Source organism: Theropithecus gelada, chromosome 16, assembly GCF_003255815.1.
Source record: "Theropithecus gelada isolate Dixy chromosome 16, Tgel_1.0, whole genome shotgun sequence".
Taxonomy (NCBI): Eukaryota; Metazoa; Chordata; class Mammalia; order Primates; family Cercopithecidae; genus Theropithecus; species Theropithecus gelada.
The window spans coordinates 50224075-50236529 of NC_037684.1; the positions used below are offsets into that span (position 1 = coordinate 50224075).

At 57.1% G+C, this 12455-nt stretch overlaps 1 protein-coding gene across 4 annotated transcripts in view; it reads left to right on the forward strand.

Annotated features, from left to right (window-relative positions):
• The first annotated feature begins 549 nt into the window (after positions 1-549).
• MGAT5B (alpha-1,6-mannosylglycoprotein 6-beta-N-acetylglucosaminyltransferase B) overlaps positions 550-12455 on the forward strand; it is a 79645-nt gene continuing 67739 nt past the window's right edge. For 3 of the 4 annotated variants that reach the window (XM_025362296.1, XM_025362295.1, XM_025362297.1), the window contains exons 1-2: positions 550-1212; positions 5010-5122. In XM_025362296.1, the coding sequence (XP_025218081.1) occupies positions 1145-1212; positions 5010-5122 (181 nt within the window). In that variant the 5' untranslated portion in view covers positions 550-1144. Of the gene's footprint in view, positions 1213-4805; positions 5123-12455 lie in introns of those variants that run through there. The other variant, XM_025362294.1, reaches the window with a different exon arrangement.

The window sequence follows — 12455 nt, forward strand, 5'->3', positions numbered from 1 at the left end:
CTATCATAATGGAGACTGAGACGTGCACACTTGATCGCCCACTGACTAGTGGAGGATCTGGGGCTAAAACTCAGTACGCCCCTGCACCTGGCTCTGTGAGCGGGCCCCACACCACAGGCTGAGTTTATACTCAGATCAGTAAGCAAAGAGGAGCCACGGGAGTTTCTGATCAGGGAGGGGCAGAAGATGGGCGTGTGTTGCCAAGCGAAATCCGATCGGTGAGAAGCAGCTGGTGAGGAAGCCCGTGGAGGCACCTGGCGGAAGACAAAGGTCTCCGCTGGGTGCGCATCTCTTCTGTGCTCTGCGGGAGCCAAAGCAGCTTTCGGCCCTCGGGGCTGGTGGCGCCCTGGGAAGTAGCTTGGCTCAGGGGAAGGAGCAGGAACCCCCGCCCGCCGGTCCCCAAAGCGGGTCCTCGGCGTCCCAGCCCCGCACGGCCCCGGGCAGGGCGCACAGCGGGGCTGCGGCCACGAGGTGGCGCCAGCGCGCCTTGGAAGCGCAGCGGCCGCTCCCGGGCCGCCCCAGCGCCGCTCGGCCGCCTCCTCCGAGGAACAATGCGGCGCCTCCGGGCGTAGCGCGGCGCGGGGCCGGACGCCGGACACCAGAGCGCGGGCGGCGGAGCGAGCGGGCGGGCTGCGGGCGCGGGTTGCCCTAGTCGAGAGCCATGGGCGCGGCGCGCCGCGGGGCCGAGGATCGGCGCGGCCCGGAGGCGCTGGGGTCCCGGGCGCGGGCCCGGGGCCCCCTCTAGCCGGCACCGAGGGCGCGGGGCCGGGGATGAGGGCGCCCGCCGCGGGGAGCCCGTCTGCGCGCCGCGGCACCGTCCCGCCCAGCGAGCGAGCCCGAGCAGGCAGACGCGTGGCCGGCGGTCTGGGGGCGCGCCGCCTCCCGGCCCCCAAAATGTGAAGCGGGGAGGGCGGAGACGCAGAGACGGCCCGGCCGGGCGCCCTCACCGCCCTCCGGCAGCTGCGCCGCTCCCTCAGCTGCCCTCCCAGGCCCGAGCAGCGAGGCCACCGAGCCGAGCGCTCCCAGCTTCGCTCGGACGCTGCTTCGGCCCGCAGAGGGTTCGTGGCCCGGAAGCGGCGAGAACTGGGCCCAGGACGGTGCGTCCGGCCTCGCCCGCGGCTGCTCGCACCAACAAGTTTGAACAATGATCACCGTCAACCCCGATGGGAAGATAATGGTCAGAAGATGCCTGGTCACCCTGAGACCCTTTCGGTAAAGTTCCCTCCTGGTTGGTTTTTTCCCCGGGGGGCGCGGGATGGAGGTGGGCGAGGTCGGTTCCTGCGAGCGTGCAAGTCCCGGCGGCAGAAGGGGAGGTTCATGCTTCAACCCCTGGTGATGACCAGTGGGGCTGGGCTGGGGAAACGGATGGGGTTGGGGTTCGGGGTGCGGGTGGGGAGGGGTGTGTTATTCGGGGACCTGTCCCGAGTTGGGCAGGGTTGGAGAGGACTCGGGATGCAGAGGTAAGAATGGGGGCAGAAAACCCCCAGGTGGTGGTCCTGGGCCCAGAAAGTCGCCCCAGCCTGCCCGCCCCTTCCTAGCCCCTCGGGGTCCTTCCTCACCCCGCGGACGGTCCCATCCGGGCGGCAAAGTTAGTGAGCGGCGCCCAGGAGCTCCCCCTCTGGTCCCTCCCGTCCCTCCTGTCTGCCCCTAGGTCGGCTACCCCCAACCCCTCCGCCTGTGCCACCCTTTCCCCCGCCTTTGGTGGCACTGCTCTCCTCCCCACGGGGCTTGGGCCTGGCTCCGACGAGAGGGTCCCGAGATTAGACCGAGGACCCGCTCATCCCGGGATTCGCCCCCGATCGCAGGCGTCGGAGAGGCGGGGGTAGAGGCGGCGCTGCGGGGCTATGGGGCGGCTGGAGCCGGGGCTGCGGCGGAGCGTGGCGGGCGGGCGGTGGCGAAGGCGACATGCTTCGGGCGGCCAGCACCTGGGGGCCCAGGCCAGGCAGGGTTGGGGCCGCACAGGACTCACTGGACCCAGCCAGGGGCTCCCAGGGCCCAGCGGTGCCGGGGCAGCCCCCTCTCTTCCCAGGCACCCGCGGAGCCGGCCCGCAGTGGGGTGGGGAGGGGGCGCTGCCTGGTGGACGCCCGGCGGGGCCAGAGTGTCACCCCCTGGGTAGCTGGTCAGTGAGGAAGTTGGGGGAGTGACAGCCCCGGTGCAGGGGCCGGACTCGGGACGCGGCCACAGGTGGGCTCCGGGCGCGGGAGGGAGCCCGGGAAGGCGGAGCTGGCAGGGGCCCTGAACCCTTGCCCTCCAGGTCTCGGCCAGAGTCCCGGTCCCGCCCAGCCCCACTGTGGTCTCCCTGCCGGCTCCAGACAGGGATGGGGGTGGGGAGACGGTGGCTCACCTGGCGCCCGCCTTCCAGCACACCGGGCCTGCCTGCTGGGCCGAGGAGGCAGCCCCAGGGGACGGCAGGGGTCAGGCTGGACCGCTGCGGTTCAGGGCTCCGGGAGGCCCGGAGAGCTGGTGCAGGCCCTGGGCGGTGATAGGGGCCTCGGGAGCCCATGGGAAGCAGGGCGGGAAGCGGGCGTCTCTGAAAAGGGCCTTGCTCCTCCAGGGAAGCCCTTGAATCCCTGAGCTGACTGGGAAGGCTGGAGGGTCCTCACCCCTTCTCTTCCGACACCATTCAGGTCCCGCCCTCCGGGCGGCTGGATGTTTCCTGGCGCGATTGGAAGCAGCTGTGGGACCCCAGTACCATGGACAGCGCTCGCGCCCCAGGGCTGCTTCCCTGTCTCGTCCTGCCCTGGTTTTTTTTCAGGCCCTTATCTGAAGGCAGGACTGGGGGTGGAGCTGCATGGGTCCCCAAAGTTGTGTAACTTCACCCCAGGGTCTCCCTGGGCTTCCCGGAGACCCGCAGCCATCATCAGTGAGTCCCTTCAGTTGAGGTGGGGGGCAGGCTCCAATTATAGCACCCCAGCTTGTTCATTCTCAAAGGCAGGCTGGGGTCCTGTTCTCTCTGGTTTTCCCAGGGCTGCTGGCAGGGTCTTTATTCCATAGGTGCCCCTGGAATGTTGCTTGAGTGGATACATGGATGGCTGAAACCATTTTAACTTGAGCCCACTCCAAATGCCCCCCAGCTGCCTTGGGGGACATTGAATCCCAGGATCGGGGGCTGGCAGAGGGAGATGCAGATGAGGTGTGTTGGGGGACTTCAGGTTCGGGGTTAAAGGGGATAGACACTGTTCTCATAGCAGGGTTGTTGGACCCTGGTGGGCAACCCAGGTCCCCAGCTCTAAGTACAACTCCCTCGCTCCCCTGGCCTCTTCCCTAGGGACTAGAGATATGAGTGGGGGAAGTCCGTCCTTGTCCTCAGATTGGGAGGACAAATAGCTGATTTCCCCTGGGATCTCCCGAGCATGGGACAGCACCTTTCCTGTGCCGTGGCTGTGGCTGTTGTCTCTAGAGTCTCCTGACTTCCTCTGAGGGACCCCAAGATCTGAGCCCCACCCCCAGGCTTGGTGGAATTAAGTGAGGTGTCCTTCTGTGCTGAGGGAAGTGTCCCTTGTGCGGTCTCGCCTACCAAATCATGTCTCCTGACCTTCCTGTCGAGGGTGTGGCCTTTGAGTCTCTCCTTCGGGAAGCTCCCAAGCACCTCTCTGCTTTGGGGTTCTCCTCCTCTCTGCCCAAATCTCTAACAGCTTCCTTTAAATATGGGCTGGGAATTTTGTTGTGCCTTTTATTTGTTTTCTTTAATGGACCAAATTTTAATTAAATACTGCTCTGCCAGTTTCAAATAATGAAGATTAAAATGCATAAAGCAAGTCTTGCATAAAGACACAAACAAGTGTGGAACTTGAGGGTGGGGAGTGGAGGGGCAAAACCCGGAGGTCTCTGGCATGACTTGTGGGGCTCTTTCCAGGGAGCCTGACTCCACACAAGAGAGGGTTCCTCACCCTGATCTGGGGTTGGTGGGAGGGCGCCCCTCTCAGCTCTGCCAGTTCATCAAGTCCCCTGATAGGTTCAAGGTCCCAGAAAAGCCCCAAGGCTGTGCTGCGAGCTCAGCTCTCCTGTTTGGGGCCTAGGATTGATGAGGGAAGCAGCAGGACCCCGGGTCTGGATTGAGGGAGGAAGGGTTCTGTGCCTTCTTCCCTGCTGTCCCCCTGGGGTTACCCCAGAGCCTGGCTCCTGGTGGATAATCAATAACTACGTGTTGAAGGCAGGAACAGGAGTCCTGTCCTGGCCAGCTCTCCCTCCCACCCAGTGTGACAGCACACACACCTATATTACATCCCTTGCACAGGTATGAGGACACCCTGGCCAGTCCGTGGTGCAGGCTGATGACCCTGGGTGTGCCTGCCTAGGGGAGATGTGTGTTGGGGGGAGCCTGGGCATGGACCATGTGGCCCTACCCTGGAGATCTTACCATCTAGTAGTGGAAGTGGTTGGGGGTGTTCAAACAAGCTCATGACTGCTGCAGCAAGGCCTCTGCATACAGCACTGAGGGTGGCCTGAGTGACTGATAGGGTCCAGGTGGGCTTTGTCTGGACCAATTCCTTGCCCTCTAGCTGGCCTCAGGCCCTGCTGTGTCCATCACTGGTTGTCAAACTTTAGCATGCGGTGGAATCTTCAGGAGACTTTGCTAAAACAGCTTGCTCGCTCCACCCCAGAGCCTCAGATTCAGTAATTTGGGGTCTGGGCCCAGCATTGGCATTTCTAAGGAGTCTCAGGTGATGCTGACTGCTGGTCTGGGGACCACACTTTGAGGACTGCAGCTGTTAATGAACCAGCTCCGCTTGGAGGCTAGAGCCCGCCCGCCTCATGCCTAAGTGTGCGTCATTCTGCCTTGTGGTTTTTCGTGTGGCTTGGGGCCAGCATCTTGTAGTCGAGCTCTCTTTATCCTGTAGTGGGGGAGCCCTCCTGGGCCTGGAGCTCAGCCCCCATCCTTTCATTCTCCTTTGCTTCCTTCACTCATGCACTCATTCTTAAAGCATCTGTGCAGCCGGTACTTGGTGGAGCGCCGGAGCACGATGGCCCTTCCTGCCCTCCTGACCCGCCTCCTTCCTCTCCGCAGGCTTTTTGTCCTGGGCATCGGCTTCTTCACTCTCTGCTTCCTGATGACGTCTCTGGGAGGCCAGTTCTCGGCCCGGCGCCTGGGGGACTCGCCATTCACCATCCGCACAGAAGGTACCTTTGTGGGGCAAGGGAAGTGTGAGATGAATGAGGGTGTTTGTGGGTCAAAGAGGAACTGCCTCTGAGCCTAGCCCTGTACCTGACTTTCTGGCCACCCTGTAGGTGGATGTGAGTGGAGGGGGCCTGGACTTGCTCTGTGTGACCCTCCATACGCTTTGGCTCTGGTCTGGCAGCGGTCATCAGGCTTCCTCTGGCCTGGGTTCTCAGGCCAGGCTAGGGCCTTTAAGCCAGGGTCTCCCGGGTCTCAGAAGAGGCTGCCACTGTTGCTTCTTTAGTTGGGTGTCGGGGTGAGCGGTCTCTGGATATTACACCTGAACCCTTGAGGCACACATATCCTTGTCTTTGGCCCAGGCTGTGGCCATGTGGGGACGGGTCTGGCCATAGGCTTAAATGTCTTATCTCTGAGCTCTTGGGACACAGCTCCCTCCCAGGCCCCGTCACTCCTTGCCCACAGGATATTTGCAAGGCAGTGGAATGGAGATCAGAGCATGGGCTTTGGAGGTCTGGCGGGTCTGGGCTTGCATCCTGGTCATCACCTACCAGCTGTGTGCCGTTGGCCGAGTCACCTGGCGTCCCTACAGAGAAGGACAGCAGTGACCTTCTGCAGAGGTTGGATTGAAGGGGCTCACACGTGAACATTACCTAGCATGGTTGGTGCCACATGGCACAAGAGTGCCCAACTGGGAGCCCTCCTCCTGAAACTGGGCCCAGCCCCACCTCATCTCACCTAAGGAGGGGTGGGGGTCAGAACTGAGTCCTGTCCACTGTATCATGGGGGTTCTTTTGGTCACTGGTCAAAAGGAGGGACATGGGGTAGTGGGGAAACTGAGGCAAGTGGGTTTCTGGAACTGTTTGAAGGCTGGCTCTGTGAGATTTCCCTGCCCCTCTGGGGAAGTCTCTCCTTGAAGTCCACCTTCTTGAACTTGCAGGGCTTGGGTATCTGGCTCCCCTGTTCTCAGCGATGAATATTGTAGACATCCCAAGTTGAATAGGTCGTCATCTGGGTGGGTGCTGAGGGGCTCTTATTATGCCATCTGTCATCTCATCATTAGATTCATTCCTCTGGTTTCACATGCACTTCTTTAAACTTGCAAAAGCTCTCAGAAGGAATCTCACACTTATTAGTCATTCAAGCCTGAGTTTAAGTTAATTTATCCCGTATCTGACTCGCAGAGATTCCTCAGTCTCTAAGCCTCCAAATTTTCCTCTGGTAAATGGGGATGGTAATCCCCATTTCCCAGGCTCGTCGCGAGGCTGTGCTAAGATAAAGCATGGGAAGGGGCCTCAGCAGCATCTGTCAAACGGCGAGCACTTCATCAATACTTAATGGATGTTTCGAGTTAGAAACGGGGGCACTGCAGCAAAGCATGTTTATGGAAGAGGACCAAGGAGGTGCTGGAATGTCTATGTAGGAGAGGCTGAGGATTGAGGTGGGCAGGGGTGGGAGGAGGCAGTCGTGAAGGTACACCGGAAGGGTGGCTTGAGGGAGGGCTAGTAGGAAAAGTGGTGCATGGGAAGATGGAGTATAGACAGAGATTCATAAAGTACCTGGCTGCCACCCCTGGAAAGGGGGTGTGCCTATCTGGGTGGGCTGCTACAGAGGCCTTGAGGAAGCTGAACCTCCAGAAAGGTCAGGGGTCTAAGAGGTGGGAATTAGGGGTCGGGGAGAAGAGGGGTTTTTGGCTGGGCTCTGGTTTTTATGCCTATCTCCCTAAGGGGGTTGGAGAGTCAAGGTAACTCACCTACCCCATGGCTCTTGCCCCATCTGGGCAGGATCAGGCTCAGTGGTCCGGAGTACAAGGGGTGTGGGAGCCCTGCTGTACTCCGTGCTGTGCAGTTTTGCTTGGGTATGGGGGTGGGGGTCCAACCCTAATTGCAGGTCTGGGTCTAAAGATGAATGGAACCACATAGGGGAGAGCACTTGCCCAAGGTCATGCAATTGGACTAGAGCTGTGTGTGCATATGTGTGTACATGTGCATGTGTGTGCATGTGCATGGGCTTAAACTTTTTAATGGGGTATAAGATACACAAATGAACAATCCATGCAACTAACAACCCAGATCAAGGAACAGAACATGATCAGCCCCCAAGTGTCCCCATGCCACTTCACAGTCATTACTCACCCAAAGATAGTCATGACCTGACTTCTGATCGCATAGAAGAGTTCTGCCTGTTTTTTGGGCTTTGTGAGCATGGAATCATTTTGGGAGTTGATATGGTTTGGCTGTGTCCCCACCCAAATCTCATCTTGAATTGTAGTTCCCATAATCTCCACTTCTTGTGGAGTGGACCCTGTGGGAGGTAATTGAATCATGGGGGTGGTTTACCTCCATGCTGTTCTTGTGATAGTGAATGAGTTCTCACAAGATCTGATGGTTTTTATAAGGGGCTTTTTCCCTTTTGCTTGGTACTTCCCCTTCCTGCTGCCATGTGAAGAAGGACATGTTTGCTTTCCCTTCCGCCATGATTGTAAGTTTCCTGAGGCCTCCCCAGCCATGCTGGACTCTGAGTCAATTAAACCTTTTTCCTCTATAAATTACCCAGTCTTGGGTATGTCTTTAGTAGCAACGTTGAGAATGAACTAATACAGGAGTAATCTTTTGTGTGTGGCTTTTCTCTCAATAGTACATGTGTGGGACTCACTATTTTGTATGTGGTTGCATACATATCTTGTATGTCACTTGCACTTTTACACTGTTTTTTTATTTTTATTTTTATTTTTTTGCTGTGTAACCTTCCATTATGTGAGTACACCACCATTTTTTTTTTAATACTTTAAGTTCTAGGGTACATGAGCACAATATGCAGGTTTTTAACATATGTATACATGTGCCATGTTGGTGTGCTGCACCCATTAACTTGTCATTTACATTAGGTATATCTCCTAATGCTATCCCTCCCCCCTCCCCCCTCCCCACAATAGGCCCCGGTGTGTGATCTTCCCCTTCCTGTGTCCAAGTGATCTCGTTGTTCAATTCCCACCTATGAGTGAGAACATGCATACACCACCATATTTTTATCCATCCGACCATTGGTGGGCATTTGGTTGTTTCTAGTTTTGGGCTTTTGCGAACAGCGCTGCTATGAATATTTTAGTGCATGTCTTTTGGTAAACACATGTAGGCATTTCTGTTGGGTATACCTAGGAGTGGAGATTCTACATGTTGTAATGTTAGTTCTCAGACCAAGTTTATCCAAGCCAGTCTTTTCACATTTCCCTGGCCTCAGAAGCTGAGTGCCTGGAATACAGAACTGAAGTCTGGGAGAAGGAGGAGAAAAAGGGGCCGCTGAGAACCTGGGAGAGCTGACCCTGATTCACTTTAGATCCCTATTCGCATTGTTCCCCGTGATTTCTTTCATACCCTTGGATCAAGCTAATTTGCTTGGGCAGACCCAAGGCAGGGACTCAGGCGGGGAAAGGAGTTTGCAATGTGGGTTTAACATCCTGATCCTGCAAGAGAAGCCCCTCAAACTACATCCCCACACAGTGCCTGGGGCAGCCCTGCCGAGAACCGAGAAGGTGCCAGCCTTTCCACCTAGGAGATGCCTGAGGGAAGGATCAGGGCTTCAAGGGAGGTGCTAGGCAGATTGCTTGGCTGAACCAGGCCAGGGAAGGGATCTTGGAAGTTCGGGCCAGGGTTGGGTTGTTGGATAATGCACATTTTGTTACACAAAAGAAATCTGTGGAGTCTAGACAACCCCAGAGCAGAATCAGGAGAAGGAAACCCTCTAAGGCCGTGCTATTTAGAAAAAAAAAAAATCATTGCATTGGTCAAAAAACAATCTGTGTACAAATGGGAAAAACCATCTCTCCTCCCCTGTCAAACCAGTGACAAGTGACAGAAGTGACAGAAGTGGGGTCCCACATGGACTGTGGCTGCGAAGGGGGAGGGAGGAGAAGGCTTTTCTCGAAAAGAAGAGCAAGGCGTCATTCAGCCTCTTGTGGACTGTGGTCTATGTGTGGGGCCTCCAAATTCTCCTCTATGCCTGTTTATACTTCATGATAAACTCTGCGTACTTTGGGGGATGAAATGTGACTGACATCTCATTCTGTATTCTGCACACTCATCTGAAAGATTCAAGAGAGGAGGCTGCATGGGGAATCATGACCCAGAGGAGATCTGACTTCATTCCCTCTTGCTGCATTTGGGCCAGGCCTGGACCCTGGGGAGGGCTTTCCAGCATCGCCCCCTCCCAGGCAGCTCTGCCCCACTTCCCACCCCAGGCCCTCCTCCTGTCTCCTGCCCTTCCAGCCCTTCTCTCCTAGGCCTCCTTCCCCATGTGGCTGCAGATAGGGCTGTGGGGCTGTTTCCTGCCCTCTGACTTGTCTTGAAGAAGTAGTGGTAGGAGTCTGGGCATGGTGGCTCATGCCTATAAGCCCAACACTTTGGGAGGCTGAGGCAGGTGGATCACCTGAGGTCAGGAGTTCCAGACCAGCCTGGCCAACATGGTGAAACCTGTTTCTACTAAAAATACAAAAATTAGCAGGCTGTGGTGGCACATGCTGTAATCCCAGCTCCTTAGGAGGCTGAGGCAGGAGAATTGCTTGAACCTGGGAGGAGGAGGCTGCAGTGAACCGAGATTGCGCCACTGCACTGCAGCCTACGTGACAGAGCAAGACTCTGTCTTGGGTTTAAAAAACAACAACAACAAAAAAAAGTAGTGGTAGGAGGCTGTGTTTTGGGAGGGGTCTGTAGGTTGGAAGTCCATGGCACAGCTGCATGTGTCTACTGCACCCTGCCAGACCTCCCAGGCCTCCTCCAGGAATTGAACCCGGGGAAGGCTCCCTGGCTCCGTGGATGGTTCTGGCTCTGGCCCTTGGTGCTAAGGGGCCCTGGGGCTCTTCTCTCAGGCTCAGTGGATGGGGGGCCAGGGCCCGGAGGTCTGAGGGAGAGCCTGATGCGGCCTCCCACGGCCTGTCCTTGTCTTCTCTGCTGCCCGGAGCCCAGAGCGCCCATGGCCTCAGCTGGTTTCTGCGGTGAGCAAGGACAGAGAGAAAAATGTGCACATTTCTCCAGCTGCACAAACACCCGGTCACAGCTCCCTTCTCAGTGCCAGGGAAGCCTCTGCTTTCTGGAGAGATGGGGGCTCATTCAATTTCCAATGGTAAAGGGTGAGGATGGGGACAAGAAAAGGGGGACGAAGGAGGATGAGAGAGACAGAGAGAGACACAGAGCGTCTGGGGAGGGGATGGGGCCTCCGTGGGTAATAAACACACCCCGTCTGTAGATGAGAGGATCTATTTGTATCTCCCAGCGTCCCAGCTTTCCTTATTTATATGGAAATATGGAGGGAACATGTGCCTGTTCTGAGATGTATCACTGGGGCCTCACATTAAATATATTTCAATTTAGCTGACGCCAAGAGTGGTGAAGTGACTCGGGGGAAGCGATGTCAGCTGGCTCTGCTGACAGTCCCAGGGCCAGTGGCGGCTTTTAGGGGAGTGGGTCACTGGGGGAAGGTCGGCCTAACCTGCTTCCCTCCTGGGTATCCACCCTCCTGCCTTGTCTTTGGGCATTTTTAGAGTAGAAAATGTGCCTGATACCCCAAGGGCTCATTGGGAAGGGGCAGGGCTGTCTCCCCAGGTCTCAGGGCTTTCTGGAGTTCCATGCCATCTGCAGAAGATAGGAGCAGCTCCTGAGCCCCTGGAACTGGGGGGTGGGACTCTTGCTGCCTTGGTCCAGTCTGATGAGGTGGGGCTTGAAGAACTACAGATGGGGGATCTGGCTCTGTGGACATGGTCATCGTGAAACCCAGGCTGCAATGACCCACGCCTCTGTATGTCCTCAGGGTTTTCGTTTGTTTGTTTGAGAGAGGGTCTTGCTCTGTTGCCCAGGCGGGAGTGCAGTGGTGCAATCACGGCTCACTGCAGCCTCAATCTCATGGGCTCCAGCAATCCTCCCACCTCAGCCCTGAAAGTAGCTGGGATTACAGGCACATGCCACCATGCCTGGCTAATCTTTGTATTTTTTATTGAAAAGGGGTTTTGCCATGTTGCCCAGGCTGGTCTTGAACTCCCGAGCTCAAGCGATTCATCCACCTTGACCTCCCCAAGTGCTGAGATTATAGGCATGAGCCACTGCGCCTGGCCTGCTGCCGGCTTTTATAGGAGTGATTCTTTCTTTTCCCGTTTCTCGAATCTCTGGAAGCAATTAGGGGAAGTCAGAAACGGAAGTCAGGGTGATAGAGACTCAGAGCTCAATGAGCCCAGCCCCCTCGTTTTACATGAGAGTAAATTGAGGCCAAGAGAAGGACGGTGACCTGCCCACCTGTCTGGTCCGTGGCAGAGCAGGCCTGGAGTCCAGGCTTCTGCCGCACCCCTCTTGACCGGGCCCATGCCACCATGCTGCTGCTGCTGCAGCCTCTGCTTTGTCGACTCTCAGGGGCCCCTGCAGCTCTAGGCCAGACCTCATAGTTTTTGGCCCATCAGCTGTTTTTCAGCCTGTGCAATGGGGCTGGGAGCGTGGGGTGTGGGTGGGGAGCTGTGACCGTGAGGTTTCTGGGAGGGGCTCAGGCGATGGGCAGGAGCAGAGGAAGCTTGGGGTGGGCTTGGAGAGTGGGACCGGTAGAGCAGCAGACAGGGTGCCAGGCCTGAGGCACTCCAGGGAACACAGCATCACCCCAAAAGCCATGCTGTGGGCTCAGCACTAGTGGGGTGCTGCATCTGCAGGAGCGAGCTGCTGACCAGGCTCTGTGGTCAGTCAGGCCTGAGTGCTCTGGCCACAGCACCGCTACGGTGTCCCGGCTGTGGTCTGTTACTCCTTTTTCCATCTTAGTCCTTTGGGGAAAGGACCCTCCAGCCTGAGCTGTGAGCGACAGCCCACCAGGGCTGCCCAGTGAGGCCAGGCAGGCTGTGTGCTGCACGACTCCATGATACCCTTCAAGCGGTCACAGTACCAGTGGTGCCCCATGGACTTGTGGAAAGCAGTGGCCAGGCAGGTCATCTGAGTCCTCCAGTGTTTTTAGCTGAAATGATGGGAATCTCTTCATTTACTCTGTGCTACAAGCACTGGTTGCAAGCTCGGTATTGAATTTGGAGGGTGGGCTTGGGCAGGCATCTCTGAAATGAGAGTGATCTGAAAAAGTAAACCATTGCCCCCAACTCTGGGAAGCTCAAAGAGAGAGCGAGCCATCTATATCCTGTTTTTATCCCACTACTTTGGAGAAGGACTACTGCAGCCCAAGCTATGAGCGATGGCTCACCAGAGCTGCCCAGATTAACTGATTGAGTGTGTGAGTGCGTGGGGAGGGCCTGAGAGGCGGGAGGGCCTGAGAGGCTGGAGGGACCTGAGTTAGTGTCATTTAATGCTAGTGTGAAATTTCCCG